The following is an 18639-nucleotide window of genomic DNA, read 5'->3' on the forward strand; positions in this document are numbered from 1 at the left end:
GCGTGGGCAGAAAGATAGGGAGTTTAAGGTCCTGCAGGACTACACCATGAGGTTTTTGTTGTTGTTGTTTTGGTTTTTCGAGACAGTTTCTCTGTGGCTGGATCTCTCTCTGTAGACCAGGCTGGTCTTGAACTCAGAGATCCCCTGCCTCTGCCTTCCGTGTGCTGGGATTAACAGTGCGCCACCACCGCCTGGTATAACTGTTTCTAATTCCACTCAGTAGTTTCTATGTCCATCAAATGGGGTTTGTCCCCGGAATACAAGAATGTTTCACCGGGTGTTGGCGACGGGATACTAGCGTATGCTCCAGAGGGTGCAGTAAGACCTGGGAAGTCAGAGCAGTGGCCAGCTTGCTCAGATTAGTACGAGCTGCTGTGTTAGGACAGGAAGCCGCAGCGAGTATCACAGCGCTGGACGGAGAGTGAGAGGAAAGCCTCCTCCACCCAGCAGCCACCAGGCCGCCTGCGCCAGGCAAGTGTGGCAGGAGCCGGATAGAGAGGCTCACCGCGGCCCAGCGTGCTCACACGGGGAAACCTGGAGGCAAACGCACGCATGCGCAGGAAACCTAGCGCGGGAGGGAGGGGGAGGCACGTTGTCAGGGCAACCGCAGGCGTGGCTTCGCGGCGCCAGAGGCGGGGCACACGGGGATTGGCCGGATGAGGCTGCGGGATGGGCGGGGGCGGAGTGGGAGGCGATTGGCCGGATGCGCCGATGGGCGGGATGGGCGCGCGGAGATTGGCGGGATGCGGCGCGGCGCGGTGAGTGTGCTGCTCCGGGGTTAACGTGGGTGCTCGGCCAGGCTGGGGGCTCCCGGGGCCACGGGCTGGGGGCTCGATGGTGCTTCGGACTGCTGCGTGTGTCCTAGCTGGGGGCGTCGGGGCGGGGCGTCCGTCGCGTCTGGCTGTGGGCGCCGTGTGGGCCGCTGCCCACCCCTGCGTATTCGGCTTACATGGAGTTCACACGCGCTCGCCCTTTTGGCAAATTCGTTGAGTCCGCTTCCTAAGCCAGAGGTGTACATTAAAGAAAGCTGAGCCAGCAAGAATAATTTGAACTTTGTATTAGCTGTACCAAAAAAGTAAAACGAAAAGAAGGCTGTGTTCAAAACTTACATTGCTACATCCGGACTGTTGTCGTTTAACCTACGCATTGAAAACGTTTAGCACCCTTTACTGTTTACTGAAATCCTCCGTGCACCCCCCCCCCAGCACATCTTAACTGGACTCGTTGTGGGACAGTTGTGCAATACCTCCTTGAAGAAAACAAAAACCTGCCTCCCTGAAACTTTGGGTGCGTTTGGAGGAGGCGGAGTAAATGCTTGAAGAGATACAAACAACTGGAGTGGCAGATGTAGTAAATTAGTGTGGGGAGGTGAGTTTTGAGGAAAGACTTGAAGGGGAAGAGCCAACAGGGAGTAGACAGGCCTCTGCTGGAGCCCCTGCTGTGGAGGAGGAACAGGTGGGCGGGGAGGACCAGAGCTGGTCTTACAGGTAGCAGTGAGAACTTGAGGCTTTGTTTACTGAAATCACAGCCGTGGAAGAGAGTCTTGAGCAGAGCAGGGACAGCTTTATGTTTTATTTTTATCACTAACTGTATTATGGTAGGGGAGCACTCTGAAGTTAGGAGCACTGACTGCTCTTTCAGAGGACCCAGGTTCAATTCCCAGCACCCACATAACTGCTCACAGCTGCCTGTAGTTCCAGTACCAGGGGATCTGACACCCTCAGACAGACATGTATGCAGGCAAAACACCAACGCATATAAAATAAAAATAAAAATAAAGTCTGAGTAAGCCATGAGGAACAAGTTAGTAAACAGCACCTCTCCATGGCTTGTGACTCCAGGTTCCTGCTCTGTTTGAGTTTCTGTCTTGACCTCCCTCTGTGATGGACCGTATTGTGGAAGCATAACCCAAATTATATTGTGGTAAGCTTCTTTGACGATGCTTGGCAGCATTCCCAGAAGCAGGGCAGTTTCCAGGGAGGTGGATGAAGGCAGATTAATAACTGAGGGTATGCTGAATTTGAGACCTGGTAACTGGGTAGGAATATGGAGGAGATGAACAGGGTTTGGTGCCAGCTCCAGGTTTTATCTGATTAAGGCTACAGGGTGCCGCCTCCAGACACATCTCGGTGCCCATAGGATCAGTATGGGCAGCTTGGTTGAGACCCCAGGGGAGCTGCTGCTGTGGGTTCAAACAGGAGTTACAGGGATGACTCTGGGTGTCTTTACAGTGATGCTCCTTAACCTGGACACCGCCGCATGGACAGAACAAGCCGGGGGCGCTGCCATGTTTTCAGAGCAGGCAGCACAGAGGGCCCACACTCTGCTCTCCCCACCGTCAGCCAGCAATGCCACCTTTGCCCGGGTGCCTGTGGCAACCTACACCAACTCCTCACAGCCCTTTCGACTGGGAGAGCGCAGCTTCAGCCGACAGTATGCTCACATTTATGCCACCCGCCTTGTCCAGATGAGGCCCTTCCTGGTGAGCCGGGCCCAGCAGCACTGGGGTAAGTGGGGTATACTGCTGCTAACCTGTTAGCACTCTCCAATTACCTTGGAAAGTTAGCGCTGTTAGCTCTCTGGTGCTTAAGTTAATAATAAGGGTTAAATTAACCTGTGGGGTTAAAGTTAGGTGTGGCTCAGAGGCTGGTCTGAGGTAAGGACTGAGTTCTGGCCACTATTTCCGATCCTCAATGCGGGTCAGGCACCCTTTGCCCACCCTAGCTACCTAGAGAGCAGGCGCCTCATGGTGGCAGGCTGGGCACCAGAAGCCTTGGTCTTTGAGGGATGGCCCACCCCCAAACCACAGCAGAGCCACAGGTGGGGATTTGCAGTCTGTCGTTTCTGTTAGCATCTGATGCTTCTGTGTGGTGGTAGAGCCCCCTTCCTTCTGTGGATTCTGCTCCTCTGGGTGGAGCTCGGAGGAATGTTCTTGGCTGTTCCGGGGCATGAGTGTGGTTCTGGCTGAGCCTCCACTGCACCCTGCCTGCCTCCTCAGCAGTTTGTTCTAGGGTTGGGTCTGTGCTGATGAATCCCTGGAACTTTCTGGAACTTGCATTCCTTCTTCCTGCCTTGCTTGGCTTCCCACATCTTTCCTGCTTAGCATAAGGGGCCTTCACATGTGTTCTGGTTTGCCTCCGGGGCGGCTTTGAATGAGCAAGGCTGCTGACTCCACAGGGAATAAAATGAACTGAGGGGGAGGGGACATGAAGTGGGAATTGTATATTTTCAGAGTTTGATGAAGCATTTGGTAGAGCAGGGGCTGGCACGTAAGAATCCAAAGTCTTAGTTGGATATGGTGGTGCACACCTTTAATCCCAGCACTTGGCAAGCAGAGGCAGGTGGGTCTCTGTGAGTTTGAAGCCAGCCTGGTCTGCAGAGTGAGGTTGAGGACAGCCAGAGTTGTGTAGTGAGACACTGACTTGAAAAAAACAAAAGAATCTGAAGTCTTAGGACATGGTAGTTGTCAGGATGTAGCGTGTGACTGAGACGTAGGTAATAGTTTCACAGTTTCTTCCTGTGGCCATGGTAATTGTTGTAAACAAGGGACTTAGGACAACAAATGTTTATTCTCGCATTGTCCTAAAGTCTTAGAGTCTGAAATTGGGTTTTCAGCAGGACTGGTTCCTTCTAGAGGCTTTAGAGTAGACTTCAGTTTCTGGTGGCCCTGGAGTCCCTGAGATTATGCCTGTGGCAATCCAGTCTCCTCCCTGTCTTCACATGGCCTTGCCCCGGCCTTCCCTGCCTCTGAGGATGTTTGGCATCCAGGTCCCACTCCACCCACAGGCCTGTTCCCCTCTGGTGAACCCCTTCACCATCACATTGAGGTCCAGGGATCCTTCGCTCACCATGCTCTCCCTCCTGACAAAGGCCAGGAGAGCAGCACTCCTGTGAGCCCCAGTAAGAGTCCTGTGGGTCCTCCGAGGGTGTCATCAGGGTGGGATTCCATAGTCTCACTCTGTGCCCTCACACCCAGGCAGTGGAGTCGCAGTGAAGAAGTTGTGTGAGCTGCAGCCTGGGGAGCAGTGCTGTGTGGTGGGCACGCTATTCAAAGCCATGCCTCTGCAGCCCTCCATCCTGCGGGAGATCAGCGAGGAGGTGAGTCCTTCCACCTTGACACGCCAGCCTTGTCCCCGTGATTGAGGCTGGGCCTGTGACTCCAGGGGAAGCCACCTCCTAACACGGGAGCTGTGGCGACCTGGGCTCTGAGACTGCCTTCTTCTGCCTTCCAGCACAACCTGATCCCCCAGCCTCCTCGGAGCAAATACATCCACCCGGATGATGAGCTGGTCTTAGAAGATGAACTGCAGCGTATCAAACTGAAAGGCACCATCGATGTGTCCAAGTTGGTCACAGGTGGGAGCCCAAGGGAGTGGCGGGTGGGGATCCTGAAGGGAGGAGGGTGGCTGTGTGGGGAGCCCTGCATTAAAGGCCGCTACCCCCGTCCTGGGAGTAGGTAGAGGTTCGCTTGGTCAGAGGCTGCCTGTCCATGACAGTCGTCTGGGAGATGAATCTTCCTGTCTCCATGCAAGAGCAGTGAACCTGTGAAGTACACCATTAATCGAGGCTTCACTGGAGTGGCTGACGGGGTGGCCAGGGGGTAGGAGACCCCCGAAGGCTGCCTTGGGGTTCTGACTTCACCTTCCCTCAGGAACGGTCTTGGCAGTGTTGGGCTCCGTGAGAGACGATGGCAGGTTTCAGGTTGAGGACCACTGCTTTGCTGATTTGGCTCCACAGAAGCCTGTACCCCCGCTTGACACAGACAGGTGGGAGCCCACTCAGGCACCCGGTGTCTCTGTTGGGAGGAATGGCCTCCTCCTTGCAGCAGCCTGCAAGACCTCACCGCCCTCTGCAGGTTCGTGTTGCTGGTGTCCGGGCTGGGCCTGGGCGGAGGTGGCGGTGAGAGCCTCCTGGGCACCCAGCTGCTGGTGGATGTGGTGACCGGACAGCTTGGGGATGAAGGGGAACAGTGCAGCGCCGCCCATGTCTCTCGAGTCATCCTTGCGGGCAACCTCCTCAGCCACAATACCCAGAGCAGAGATTCTATCAACAAGGTACGCAGTCGGCCCCGCTACCCCGCCTGACCTGTTAGCACGACCGGGCCTGCTCCAGGCCTGTCTTCGTGAGGCCCCACCCCCTGCAGGTTTGCGGGCCAGGCTGCAGCTCGGGGTCTGTGCAGCCAGCCCCGATCTATCCTTCAGCAGGTAGACATACCTGTGCTGGCCTTAGCCTCTCTCAGAGCCTCACCGAGGGCCCAACCACACCCTGGGTCTCTTCTCTTAGGCCAAGTACCTCACCAAGAAAACCCAGGCAGCCAGCGTGGAGGCCGTCAAAATGCTGGATGAGATCCTACTGCAGTTGAGTGTGAGCAGCTTGGGGACTGGCAGGGCTGTGGAAACCCAGCTGGTGAAGCTGCTGGCGGATGGGAAAGCGAAGGTAGGGTGGGCAGAGGAGGGGTGTGGCCTCTTGAGGCCTACGAACTTCCCTGCCTTGTGCCCTCCAGGCCTCGGTTCCTGTGGACGTGATGCCAGGTGAATTCGATCCAACCAACTATACACTCCCACAGCAGCCCCTGCACCCCTGCATGTTCCCACTGGCCACTGCCTACTCCACACTGCAGCTGGTCACCAATCCGTACCAGGCCACCATCGATGGAGTCAGGTAGTCAGCATGGCATGTGATGGGTCAGAGTAAGTCTGGGAGGGGACGGGACTGCAGAAGGCCCTCCTGGCATTGTCTCCCTGCAAGGTTGGCTTGAGCACCCCATGAGGCCACTGGGTAGGATCTGAGATAGTCTTTGTGGCTGGGATGACAGCGATAGCCCCCCCACACACACACTCTCTCAGAAGATCCTTTCCCTTTCAGATTCCTAGGGACGTCTGGACAGAATGTGAGCGACATCTTCCGGTACAGCAGCATGGAAGACCACTTAGAGATCCTGGAGTGGACTCTACGGGTCCGTCACATCAGCCCCACGGCTCCGGACACCCTAGGTATCTGCTCAGTTTCTCCTCGGGGTGCATTCCCAGCACAGCCCTGTTTTCAGAGCTGTTCTGGAAGCCACTTGTGGAATCACGCTCTGTCCACGGACAGGGCTGTGCAGTTACAGACTAGAAGCACACAGCCCCTAGCACCACAGGGCCATGTGACCACAAGACACTCTTGTCAGCTGGGGTGCTATTGCATTTAGTGAGAAGGCGGGCCACCTTAGTGGGACAGCTCAACAACAGGCCTTTCTCCAGGGTGTTACCCCTTCTACAAAACCGACCCGTTCATCTTTCCGGAGTGCCCCCATGTCTACTTCTGTGGCAACACCCCCAGCTTTGGCTCCAAAATCATCCGAGGTAAGCTTTATCTTTGGGGGACTCTAGTGCCTCACCTGGGAACAAAGGTTCCTACAGGATAGACAGTCTGTGGGGTGACCGTTGTGTTATGGTGTGTGGTGTAGCTGACTGACAAGGGTCAGAGATGGATCTAAGCTCGTGGTCCAACTGTGGCTGCCATTTCTGGTGGCTTGCCTGTAAAGTAGGTCCTACCCAGAACCTAACCGGCCGGCCCCCTGTGATTGTCTTGCAGGTCCTGAGGACCAGGTGGTACTGTTGGTGGCTGTTCCTGACTTCAGCTCCACACAGACTGCCTGCCTGGTGAACCTGCGCAGCCTGGCCTGCCAGCCTATCAGCTTTTCAGGCTTTGGAGCAGAACACGACGACCTGGGAGACCTGGGGCTGGGTCCCTGATGACAGGCAGCGGGGCCATTCACCCTTGCCATGTGAGCCCCGTAAATAAAACATGAATTTTTACAGGTCTGAACCTTGGGCATGTGTGGGATGGACTGACAGGGAAGCCCCCGGCAAGCCAACCTCTTCTGCTGGGCAGGACAGTACAGTGGGTGCCGTGAGCTTGTTTTATTGGTGTGACTGTGGCTCCCTTGCCTGCTTCTCTCCAAAGGCTGGCAGGCAGAACTGGAACTTCTGCATAGACTGGCTTTGGAGTCCTGGTGACCCTGATGTCCCACACCAGGGAGGGAGACCTCTGATGGCTATGCGGCAGCCAGCACAGGCTTGGGAAGTGCCATCTTAGTTTGAATTGGGCCAGGTTGTTGGGATTCCAGTTTCAGAAATCCCCGAAGTTCACTGTGTACGTCTCCACTGTTGTGAATGGAAATGCGGGGCCTGTGACCTCCTCCTCCTCCTCCATCTCCTCCTCCAGCTCAGTCCCATACTCTGTCCCAAACTCTGTCACTATTTCTGTGTATGTCTCAGTTTCTGACTCCTCCCAGCCTGTAGTGGTTGTAGGTAGTATTTCCCAGGGCCTCCTGGTAATGCCTGGTGTAGGGGAAGGAGGAGGCGTGGGGGGAGGGGCGGGGCTCGTGGCAGGGCCTGTGGTAGCATTCAGTCGCCGAAGCCGCATCTGTTCCCTCATCCGGAGCCGGTACTGTAGACGGCGCTGCTGCATGCGCCGCTGCTGGGGGGTCATGGGTCGTGAGGGGTCAATGCGGAGAATGGGCCGGTTCCCATTCATAGCCAAGATCTCCCGAATGCGCTTCCAGTTGGAGCGAGCCAGGATGAAGTTGCACTGAGTGGCCCCAATATCATAGTCCACGTTGCAGGTCTTGGCGCTTGAGGTGTAGCCCTCTGCATGGGCTGTCACGCGGTACTCACCCGGGTTGAGGATGCGCCAGTAGTCACCTCCACTTGCTATATAAAGAAGATAAACCTGATTGTCCCAGGGCCTCTCCAGCTCTGACCTCTCAGATTCCCCCAGGCCCAGTCCTCAGGTCTCCCCAGGAGCTGCAGTCCCAAGTCCTGGACAGGCCCAGCAGCTCTGGAAGGTCCAAGGGACCAGAGACTTGCAGTACAAACCAGGCTTGCCTTGCTACTACTTTGCCCCTTCAAAACAAATGGAGTGTGTGTACATGCAGAGCACCTGTCTTAACACCGTGGTTGATCCCATTCACCGAGATGGTAGCATTGGCGATGGGAATGCCTTGCTCGTCTGTCACCACACCCTTAATGCCACGGTGCACCTGCAAAAGGAAGGTGTGGGCCCACAGATTCCACGTCCATACTCCTCCCAAGCGTCACCCTCCTGTGTAGCCCAGGCTGTCCCACCTGCTCCATGAAGGTAAGCAGCGCCTCCTTGTTATTCTCCCACTCACGGGGCAGCTCACTCTCATGAGGGAACTTGTCACAGCCCAGGTAAATGGAGAGCTCCAGGCAGTTGGTATGCAGGTAGCTAAAGTCATTGATAGCTAGACAGAGGAAAACAGACCCATGGTCATCCTCTCCCCAGGTCACATGCCTTCCCCAAGCTCTTCCCAAGCCGACTTACTCCCGGACCGAGGATTCCACTTGGCCCCATTGACAATGCCCATGCCGCTGGTGTAGTCCTGGGCCTGGCACCCTCCCCGGTAGGGCTCAGTCATGGTGAGATGGGCTGAGGCAAAAGAGATGGCCAGCCAGCGGAAAATAGCATGATCTGGAGTCTCCTGGGCTTCCGGTACCTCATCATCATCTTCTCCACGGGCAGCTGCCATTGCTGCCGCCAACAGCTGCTCCTGGCTAGGTGTCCGAGCCATGTCATAGGGGTAAGACACAAGCCTCTCACCGCCATTCAGATTTGCACCCAGCACGAAGGGGTTCTTCTCCATCCAGGAGATGATGGCCCGGACTTCTGTGGATACCTAGGGATGTGTGGCATACGCAGCCATGTCCCTCAGACTCTTCCTCTCGCCCTCCCGGGTCTCAATGCCAACACCTCAGCTCGCTGTCAGCAGCCCTCCCCGCACTCCAGCTGCCACCGCTCAGCATGCCAGGACTTGCTCCTCACCGTGGCATCTGGGGACAGGTAGCGTTCAGGGATTGGCAGGTTATTGTTGGGGACCCTATAGGGGACCCACTTCTTCTCCTCAGCTGCCCAGAGCACAGAGTTGAGGTCTGGGAAGTCCTCAAAGATGTCAAAGCCTTCCTCAGTCCACAGCCCCAGTGCCCAGTTCCCAAACTCTGAGCCCTACAAGGAAAACATAGGTGACTAGATAGTAGGAAGTCAGGGAAGGTCCGCCCATGCCTCCAACCTCTAGCCACCCCTTGCTAGCCCCACAACCCACCATCTGCGCGGCCACCTCGTAGCCATCAGGGTTCAGTGAAGGCACCAGGTGGATCCGCGTGTCCTGTACCAGGCTGCGCACTCTGGGGTTCCCTTCACGGTACTCGCGGCACAGGTACTGCATGAGCAGTAACAGGAGCTCTCGGCCTAGTACCTCATTGCCGTGGAGCCCAGCTGTGTAACGGAACTCAGGCTCCCCTGCAAAGACAGGAGCCACAGCAAGCACTTAGCCTGGCAAGGCCCAGATGTGCCCAAAAGGTTTGGGGGCAGCTGATTCTTCTGGTGCTCAGGGAGGCAGGCCTGGGTCCCCTGGAGTCTGCAGGTCAGGCAGGCGGTGGTGAGTGCCGTATAGCCGCTGTACAGGCCCAGCAGGAGAGAGGCAGTGCAGGGACCCTGGAACTCTAAGCATTGGCAAAACACCGTCCCCAGGCCCTCACCCAGCTCGTGCTCCCCAGGGTTATCCGAGATCTCCATCGCATAGATCTTGAGCCCCTGTGAACTCTTGCCCAGGCTGTATGTGCGGGTAATTGTGGGGCACTCCTCATTCACCACCTTCATCAGCTGGCAGGGAGGAGATATGATGTCACTGAGCATCCTCCCACTCTTCTGGGGGGTTCTTTGGGAAGACCCCAGGTACTAGTTCCTTCCCTAAGGCAAGAAGCGGCCAACATTCCTTGAAAGATTATGCCTTTGGAATAATAGGGACAGGGCTGAGTATAAGCTCTCTTGTTCCCCAGCACAGGGCCCTCAGGCTCCTAACCTGGCGCATATCCTTGTAACTGTGATGCCGAAAGTCCAGGTTGTCAGTGATTACCGCCTCATTCTGTGCATAGTAGCTGTGGACAGCTGCAGAAGAGGCCTGAATCAGCTGCCCTTTGATCCACACCCAAATCACACACAGCCACCCAAAGCCACAGCCAGGGCCCTCTTCACTCACGGGTCACGGGGCAGCCTAGCACCTCCAGGCGCATGCACAGGCTGCCGTTCCAGGTGAGCGGATAGACACGGATGAAACGGGCTACAACCGGCTCAGGGAGCTCACTCAACACAGGTGTGTCCTTGTCCACATTCCCATGGAAAGTCTAAAGAGACGCAGACATCTGTGTAGTGCCCTGATCTTCCAAGAGTCCACCCTGGCCCAGACAATGAGCAAAGCAGAAGATCTGAGCACCCACCATTTCCTCGTAGCCATTGGTATACATCACCCAGGTCTGGCTGTCATTGCTGAAGCCCACGAAGAAGGTAGTCACAAAGTCGTCACTGGGGAACAGACACAGTAGGAAAGAATGCTCTCATCCAAGGCTCTAAGGTCTTGAGCAACTTCTGGGCCAGCAGGGCTGTGGAGCACAGCCTGGACCTCTGGAGCCAGATTCTGTGTCTGGCCACGGGCAGTGGCTGTCTCAACGCTTGTCTGTCCGTCTGAACATGCAGACTGACTAGCCACGACTGAGGGGCAGGTACATGATTGGCCCCTCATTGATTTTTCTGGCCTTCCCAGTTCAGGTCAAGGGCTGTCTGGAATGTCCCCAAGTGGGACTAGAGCTGTGTGGGAGCCCCTGCCCACTGCCTAAGAGCCCGTTTACATACTGGATGCTGGAATCTCGGCCCTGCGTAATGATGCCTGTGAACCGAGTCATCCTTCTGGTGTCCACCTCGATCCACTGCGTCTGTGACTCGTCCTCAGCGCACCATGCCCCGTCATAGTAGTCGTCCTCATTAGCTCCAGCCTGTCAGAAGGGAGGCTGAGCACGGGTGGGCGGGCCCTCACCCACTGCAGGATAGACAGTCCACTCACACACCTGCATGTTGAGCCGGCCCCGCTGAGCTCCCAGGCCGTGGCGCAGCATGGAGGAGGCACGGATCTGGTTGTCCTCAATGCGGTGTGATTCCATCCCAATCGGTGGGCACTCTGTGGATGCACACCCTGGGCTAGCGGCTCAGACTCAACCTCCCTCCCTTCGTTAATCCGGAGTCAACAGGCCCACAGCCCACATCCCTTAAAGAGAGGACAGCTGCGTAGCTTGTGGCTCTGAAGGCTGCAGATTCCACCCATCTCAAGTGGACACAGATCAGGCAAGGACGCAGTGGGACCCAAGCCTGCTTCCCCTGCGTTAGCTGCCATCTGAAGAATGAGCTGATGGTGCCCAACACTTGTGATAAGCCTCAGGGGACTTCACCCAGATGAAGCCGTTTGCACAACAGCTTTAGAATGAAACCTATAAAGGTAGCTAGAGACCTCCCTCCCTCCCCCAGGCCCTGCCCCTATCCACTGTCACCCAGCAGCTGGATACCCAGAAGCTCTGACCCACCCCATCCCCTCCTCTGAAGCAGGCCAACCTCAGGTCAGAGCACAGGTGCAGCTGAGTAGGGCTGTCTTCAGTTCATGGGGCTCCCCCTGTGCTGTAAGAATCTATGGTCTGGTCAGTTCCCCTGTGCTGTAAGAATCTATGGTCTGGTCAGTTCCCCTGTGCTGTAAGAATCTATGGTCTGGTCAGTTCCCCTGTGCTGTAAGAATCTATGGTCTGGTGGGTTCCCCTGTGCTGTAAGAATCTATGGTCTGGTGGGCTCCCATGTGCTGTAAGAATCTATGGTCGGGTGGGCTCCCCTGTGCTGTAAGAATCTATGGTCTGGTCAGTTCCCCTGTGCTGTAAGAATCTATGGTCTGGTGGGTTCCCCTGTGCTGTAAGAATCTATGGTCTGGTGGGCTCCCATGTGCTGTAAGAATCTATGGTCGGGTGGGTTCCCCTGTGCTGTAAGAATCTATGGTCTGGTGGGCTCCCATGTGCTGTAAGAATCTATGGTCGGGTGGGCTCCCATGTGCTGTAAGAATCTATGGTCGGGTGGGCTCCCCTGTGCTGTAAGAATCTATGGTCAGGTGGGTTCCCCTGTGCTGTAAGAATCTATGGTCTGGTGGGCTCCCATGTGCTGTAAGAATCTATGGTCTGGTCAGTTCCCCTGTGCTGTAAGAATCTATGGTCTGGTGGGTTCCCCTGTGCTGTAAGAATCTATGGTCTGGTGGGTTCCCCTGTGCTATAAGAATCTATGGTCTGGTGGGCTCCCCTGTGCTGTAAGAATCTATGGTCTGGTGGGTTCCCCTGTGCTGTAAGAATCTATGGTCTGGTGGGTTCCCCTGTGCTGTAAGAATCTATGGTCTGGTGGGCTCCCCTGTGCTGTAAGAATCTATGGTCTGGTGGGCTCCCATGTGCTGTAAGAATCTATGGTCGGGTGGGCTCCCATGTGCTGTAAGAATCTATGGTCGGGTGGGCTCCCATGTGCTGTAAGAATCTATGGTCTGGTGGGCTCCCATGTGCTGTAAGAATCTATGGTCTGGTGGGCTCCCCTGTGCTGTAAGAATCTATGGTCGGGTGTGCTTCTGGGGGTCCTGAGTGGATGACCACCCTAGACCTAACCCTACTCACTGATTTTCTCCACCGGAGCCCACTCCTCTTCCAGGTCCTCGCCCTTCCGGGACCCTGTTAACAAAGGGAAGGGCTGGAGCCAAGGGTCTATGGCAGCAAAAAGCTAAATGGTGCCCGATGGGGACTGGCCACACACCTTTGTGGTCCTTGTTTTTCTCCGAGGCCCACTTGTCCTCTGTCTCCTCCTTGTGGCTACTGCCCTCCTTTTTGGGTTTCTCTGGGGCAGGCAAGATAAGAGAGGCCAGTCAGGTTGGTTCTGGGCCGAGAGTAGAGGAGGCCAGGCTGCGCTGGGGACGCATGGGACGGTGTCGGGTTGAGCTGAGGCATGTGCTGGGGTTCAGGCTAAGCTGGGGACACATGAGGGTCAGGCTGACCTGAGAGCGTGTGGGGAGGGGTTAGGCTGAGCCTGGAGTGTGCAGATAAGAATCAGGCTGAGCCGGAGGCACATCCAGCAGACACAGCGGCCTCCAATGGTGGCCTGCCATGACATCTGCCTGTTCTCACTCACTCATTTCCTCCTTTTCTTCATCCACCTCTGGTCCAACATCTGGCTTCTGGGGAGGAGGATGGGGGAAGTAGTAATCCACTGTAGGAGAGAAAGCCGGGGTTAGCTGACCCAGGAGCCCATAAGGCAGGCCTGAACCACAGGGGAGAGAGGCAAGAAGGGAGGGGACAGGCCAAGACTGAGGTCACAAGGCTGCTACAAGGTTGGCCTATGGGAAGGGAGACTCACAGATGGGCAAGAATGTGCCTGGGTGGCAGCTAGCACATGTGGCCGGGAGGGGGCAGGCCTGGAGAGCTGGGCCGAGGCCAGGGTCTGGAGGCATTCATAGTAACGCAAGGGCAGGGAAATGACAAGCCCAGAAGGGAGGAGATCTGAGGTCTCCACTGGGACCTGACACAGGAGTAGCAGCACAGACAGTTGGAGAAGGCAGGATGACTGCTGGAGCCCAGGGTAGGGAGGGCTAGGCCCACACAGGGTAACGGGGCTGAGAGTGAGTCCCAGGCCACCCCAATGGCGGCGAGAGCAGAGTCAGGGGCCAGGAAGGCAGGCAGAGAAAGCCCAGTGTCCTGCAGGCACGCAGATGCCCACTCACCTGCGTCCCTTGGTCTTTGGGACACCAGATACTCACTGTCGTCATAGTTGGGGATCAAGTAGCCATCCCCATAGTCAGGGGGCAGCAGGGGCTGCAGAGGTGGACCTGGGGGGGTAAGGTGGAGGTGAACTTGGGCCTCTCCCCTGACCCTGAGTCCCCTCTACTGACTCCCATCTTACCGATTTCTTTCCTTTCTTCTGGCTCTTCAGCCTTCTCCTCAGGGCGCTCTGGCCAGAGCCTCTTCCTACTGGGTGGAGGTCTGGGTTGCTTCTGTCGCCGTATGTACTCAACTAAGCGGGAGGCAGATCCTAAGCAGCCACGCTGGGTGGACCCCAGGTAGAACCACCCACGCCCAGGCCAGAGTCTAGCCCACACCTAGGGAGGGTCTACTCACAGTCCTCATAGTCCTCCCTCTCTATCTGGTCATTGTAGTCCAGTGTGGGCGCCTCGGTCTCCTCCTCTGGCTCTGAGGGGGAGATACCAGTGCCTCCTGACAACCATACCCAGTAAGGCCCCTGAGACTAGTAGGGCTGAGTGGCTGGTCACCCTGAGACCAAGAGGATGACAGCTGCTCACCCGGCTGGTGCTCCTTGGCCTCCACCTGTGTCCCCTCTCCTTGCCCCTGCCGGGTATCTGGGAAGGTTCTTCCTACAACACACAAGACCCGGGAGCAGATAAACGGGGGTGCCTGCCTGGACCGCCTTGAGAACCTAAGGCAGCAGTGCCTCAGACCCGGTGGGTCCTGTGGGTGCTCTCCTAAGGCCTCAGCCTGCCAAGGAAGCGGAGGCACTCTGCTGGTTTACCCTGCGGCTAGAGTGCTGCTACACTGCCCCCCCCGGGGGGGGGCCTACTATAACTGAAGCCAGCAGAGAGAAGGGGGACCAGGGGGCAGGGTTTTCTACCTGTAAGCTCCCAAGCTCTCACCCTGCCCAAGTGGCAGCCTTAAGAGAACTCTGATAAAATTGCCAAGTTCATGGCAAGGCTTCAAAGCCTCCTTATCTGAGGGTCCCAGGAATCTCTCCTCATTTCTCCACATCCTCAAAGAGGTCAGAACCCCAAGGGGCCTGTTACAAACCTCTCTCCTGTGGTAGCTCCTTGGGGCTGGGGTTGGAGGGTGGGGGTAATGGCCACTCCAGCGTTTCTAAGGGGGCCACAGTTGAGAGCCTCTTTCCTGCCAAGGGCCTCTTAGTAGCCTTGGGTGGCTTCTCCTTGGGTTTCTTGGTGGCCTTAGGTGGCTTCTCCTTGGGCTTCTTCGTGGCCTTAGGTGGCTTCTCCTTGGGCTTCTTGGTGGCCTTGGGTGGCTTCTCCTTGGGCTTCTTGGTGGCCTTGGGTGGCTTCTCCTCTCCTCTCTTGGGAGGCCTGGTGGAACCCTCTAGGGGTTGTTTCGTAACCTTGGGGCTTTTGTCCTTTTTTCCCTTCTTCCCTCTGTCTTTGCTCTTTTCTGAAGGGGCTGCCAAGGATGAAGACGTAAGTTCAAGCCATCAGAGCCCATCTGTGTGCCCTTGTGGTCCCTCAGGATGCCTACAGCCTGGGTGTGGGGGCACCCGTCAGTCCCTGGCATTCACCCGGAAACTGAGGTTAGCCACTTGCCCAGGTGGTAGAATGAGATCTGTGTCCAGCTTCCTGTCTGCACATCCCAAGCAATCAGCATCAACTCTCAGCTGTCTGAAGGCTGAGCATGGGGCACGTTATCTCAGGAGACATCTCCATGCGCCAAAACCCTCACAGTTCACCCTCACAGTTCACTTTTCCAATATCTGGTTAGCCTGGGGCACATGCGCCAGACATGGAAGGCACTGGAGATTGCCTGAAGGAGCAAGGCTCCCCCACCAAACTCTCAGGCAAATTAAAGAGTGCGATTCAACCTTCCTAGAGCCTCCTAACAGGGACAAGACAAACTTCAAAGAGACTCTCAAGTCAGGCTGAGGGCATATGTAGTTCAATACTCAAAAGGCCGGGGTTTGGTTTCCTAGCATTGCACCAAGGGAGGAAGGCAGGCACTCAGTAGGTCTTGAAGCCTAAAAGGAAGGAGTAGGCCCTGGGGACCACATCGAGGACAGAGGGACAGGTAGGTAGCTCCTAGCTGTTGGCTCATCTCAGAGACGTCTAGTAGCAGGGCCACCCTCCCAGCACCCTCGGAGCTACAGATGCTGCGGAGTCTCATGGTGGATGGAAAACACAAAGGCAGTTGGCTGAACAGGGAACATTAACTACAACACTCACAGCAGAAGTGGGCTCATGCCAGCCATGTCCAAGCCTTGACTGCTGGAGGCAGGACGTGTAGGGAGGTGAGGGGGAGGGGAGGGGAGGGCAGGGCAGACCTACAGCAGTGGGGGCTGGAGCGGGAGCTGCTGACCTCAGGAATGATGAATGGTGCCTCTCCGTCTCCCGGGAGAGAGATCACAAGACCCTCTGCCACCCTCCAGAGGGCCATGAAAAACAGCTAAGATTTACCGACAATCAACGGTTACGTAAGAGGCTCCGGGTTACATGCCTTGGTGATGCTATCACCTCGGCTAGTTCTGACCATCTCAGACTGCCCACTTTCACCTGGACGTGTGGAGAACAGAGGTCTTCCGCACCCCCCTCCCCTGCCTGTGTGTTCCTGTGGGACGAGAGGAGGCAGACCCTAGCCGCTAACAGACTAGGGCCAGCCTGAACCGCAGAGGGGTAAATAAAACACAATGCTCCTCTGGCCCAAGCCTACATCCTTGTGAGACTTGGACGACCGCATCTTAGAACCTCAAAAACCCAGTGCCACCCTGTGCTGGACATACCCGCAGGTCTCCAAACTCCTGCCTAGAACTGCCGCCTGGCATTACACTGGAGAGCCGTTCCTCCCTGCACAGCGTGGGAAGTGCCCAGACCCTCGGGAGCCCCTGAATGCTCTCTCACCTGAGGCCATGGCCACCAGTGCCTCCAGGTTCTCACCTTCTGCATCTGTCTGAAGCTTGCCCCCTGCCTTGGATTTGCGGGCACGCTGGGTGGGCTCGGGAAGTGGCTGGGCTTCCACGTCGTCCTCCCGGGGCGGGGACTGGGTCTCCAGCTCTGAAAGGAAGCCTTCGAGGAACTCCTCAATCTCGTCGTCGGTCAGCACCGTCTGTGGGCTCCCCACAGGGCACAGCACCAGCAGTGCCAGGAGGCCGCAGAGCAGAGGTACCGTGCACACCGCAGCCATGGCTTTGGGCACGCGCGGGAGAGGGGTGGGCTCAAGCACGGACTTGGGTGGCAGGGCGGTGCCCCGCGTGGGGGAGGGAAAGGGCGTTGAGAGACCCTGAGGAGCAACGTGGGCGTCGAAGGTATCCAGAAAGGGGTGGGAGAGGGAGATTCAGGGAGGACAGGGGGCTCTGGCAGAGGTTCTGGAAGCCCTGGGCGCTCCTACCCCGCGTGGCTTGCTCTCACGCGGACCGCCCTCCCGAGAGCTTGCGACGGCCTGGCCAGGGCGGGGGCTTCGGGTTTCCGGAGCGGGAGGAGGAGGAGTCGGCCTTGGAGCGGGGGCTGCGGGGGAGGGAGGCGGAGCAGCATGGATCCCCGACTACTAGCAGCGTCTGTGCCCAGCTTAGAGGGTCTGGGAGGAGAGAGAGCAGGGTAGAAGTTTTGAGGAAGGAGGTGTCCAGGGTCTAAGGCGGCCTATGTTCTGCCTGTTGTGCCCTCTCCTTCGAGCCCCCAGCTTACTAGGAGAGGGAGGGAGGGTAAAAGAGACTTAGGGTCCCGAGGGTACTGGCAACCCACTCTCTGGAGATTGGATCTTCAAAGTGTCACCTGCTGATTGTAAGTGCAGATGTCACCTTCGTGGGGTTATGACCTACATCCCAGGTCTTTGGAGTCAACCCTTCACAACAGAAAAGACAGCCTTGTGAGGATTCACTGTTGGGGGGGGGGGCATGAAAAGCTGCCCTCAGCAACCCAGCCGCTGTCCTGGAGATAGGAGCCCCACTTTATTTAGACCTGAACTCTCAGGTCCCAACGTGGACAAACACTTATTTCTTTCCTTTCTCTGACCGGAATCGGTTAAAACAACAGCAAATTGTTACGACAGCTTCAGCTACCACACCCGTCCAGAGGGGCCTAGAGTCTCAGAGCATCCTAGATCAGTGGAGGTGCCAGCGTGTGTGCCGTTGGCTTCCAGAAGATAAATAAATGTTTGGTCCCAATGGCCACTCCAGCTAAGCCCAGAACTGCCAGAGCATTTACCGTTGAAGAATAAGGACGTAAAAGTGGGCCTGTAGCCACAGGCTCCGTTCAGTGGCAGGCAGCTTTCAGCCGTGGTGGTGAGGCGCCCTGTCAGAGCAGATGCCTGACCTGATGCGAGAAAAAGAAAAATGCAGATCAGGACATCCCAGCACAACCCCTGCTTCGCAGGGCCAGCCTGAGCAGGTGGAAAACCAAGGAGACTTTCAGAGGCTGGGCTCTGCACCCTGCTGCTCCCTGGGAGTGGGTGACAACAGGAAGTCCCCTTTCTGGCTCTCCTTAAGCAAGCAGATACACTACATCAAGAACTGGTCCCGGAGGTCTGTCCCATCCCTGCCCTCCTAGCCATCTGATTTCCCCAAGTGACCTCAATGCCTGAAACTTACCGTGTGCACATTAAATGGGTCACGTTGTGTGGCGCCTGGCACACATGGTCAACAGTTGCATCCCACGGGCTGCTGGCCCTCGTAGCTTTGTCCCCAACCCCCATCCCAGGACAACTCTCACAGCTGGGCCTCTGTGTAAGTGACTTCAGCTTGGTGGTAACAACCAGGGTGAATGAAGCAAGTCTCATCCACTGTCTCCCTCTGAATCATCATGCTAAAATCAGTTCTGGGAATGTGCTCCCATGCGCCCACCCGGTCTGGTCCAATGTATCATGCTGGGGAGGCCACAGGGTGCATGAGGGGCCATGGGATGTCACTTCCCTAGGAATGGCTCATACTTGGACTGAATTTGGGCTGGATATTCTCTGCCAGGGAAAACAGAAGCCATTTCAAAAATGGAAAACAAAAAACCCAAGGTCTAGAGAGCCTTTTCCTCGACCT

The 18639-nt window shown here is 56.6% G+C and overlaps 2 protein-coding genes across 5 annotated transcripts; one reads left to right on the forward strand and one right to left on the reverse strand.

The window, feature by feature from the left end:
• Positions 1–691: 691 nt before the first annotated feature.
• On the forward strand, positions 692–6810 carry Pold2 (DNA polymerase delta 2, accessory subunit). Of its 2 annotated transcripts, XM_040746742.1 has the most exons (12): positions 712–758; positions 1842–1923; positions 2232–2507; positions 3977–4098; positions 4233–4356; positions 4652–4766; positions 4856–5054; positions 5284–5364; positions 5504–5661; positions 5866–5993; positions 6243–6344; positions 6577–6810. In XM_040746742.1, the coding sequence occupies exons 3-12, from the start codon at positions 2234–2236 to the stop codon at positions 6735–6737; spliced, it is 1464 nt and encodes a 487-aa protein (XP_040602676.1). In that variant the 5' UTR covers positions 712–758; positions 1842–1923; positions 2232–2233; the 3' UTR covers positions 6738–6810. The 2 variants fall into 2 exon arrangements, with proteins under 2 accessions (XP_040602675.1, XP_040602676.1); XM_040746741.1 differs by lacking the exon at positions 1842–1923 and having other exon boundaries at positions 692–758.
• An 80-nt stretch (positions 6811–6890) lies between these two features.
• Positions 6891–17146, reverse strand: Aebp1 (AE binding protein 1). 3 transcript variants are annotated; one of them, XM_040746738.1, is made up of 21 exons: positions 16517–17145; positions 14697–15071; positions 14198–14269; positions 14016–14087; positions 13801–13911; positions 13658–13726; positions 13033–13110; positions 12661–12741; positions 12525–12578; positions 10905–11014; positions 10693–10832; positions 10281–10365; positions 10043–10187; positions 9866–9951; positions 9543–9666; positions 9107–9303; positions 8830–9009; positions 8332–8683; positions 8112–8251; positions 7927–8026; positions 6891–7697 (listed from the first exon to the last, which is right to left on the reverse strand). In XM_040746738.1, the coding sequence occupies exons 1-21, from the start codon at positions 16797–16799 to the stop codon at positions 7114–7116; spliced, it is 3438 nt and encodes a 1145-aa protein (XP_040602672.1). In that variant the 5' UTR covers positions 16800–17145; the 3' UTR covers positions 6891–7113. The 3 variants fall into 3 exon arrangements, with proteins under 3 accessions (XP_040602672.1, XP_040602673.1, XP_040602674.1); XM_040746739.1 differs by having other exon boundaries at positions 16553–17140; XM_040746740.1 differs by lacking the exon at positions 14198–14269 and having other exon boundaries at positions 16517–17146.
• Between the last annotated feature and the right edge of the window lie 1493 nt (positions 17147–18639).

The sequence above is a fragment of the Mesocricetus auratus genome, unplaced genomic scaffold (genome assembly GCF_017639785.1).
Source record: "Mesocricetus auratus isolate SY011 unplaced genomic scaffold, BCM_Maur_2.0 Super-Scaffold_100006, whole genome shotgun sequence".
Classification (NCBI taxonomy): domain Eukaryota; kingdom Metazoa; phylum Chordata; class Mammalia; order Rodentia; family Cricetidae; genus Mesocricetus; species Mesocricetus auratus.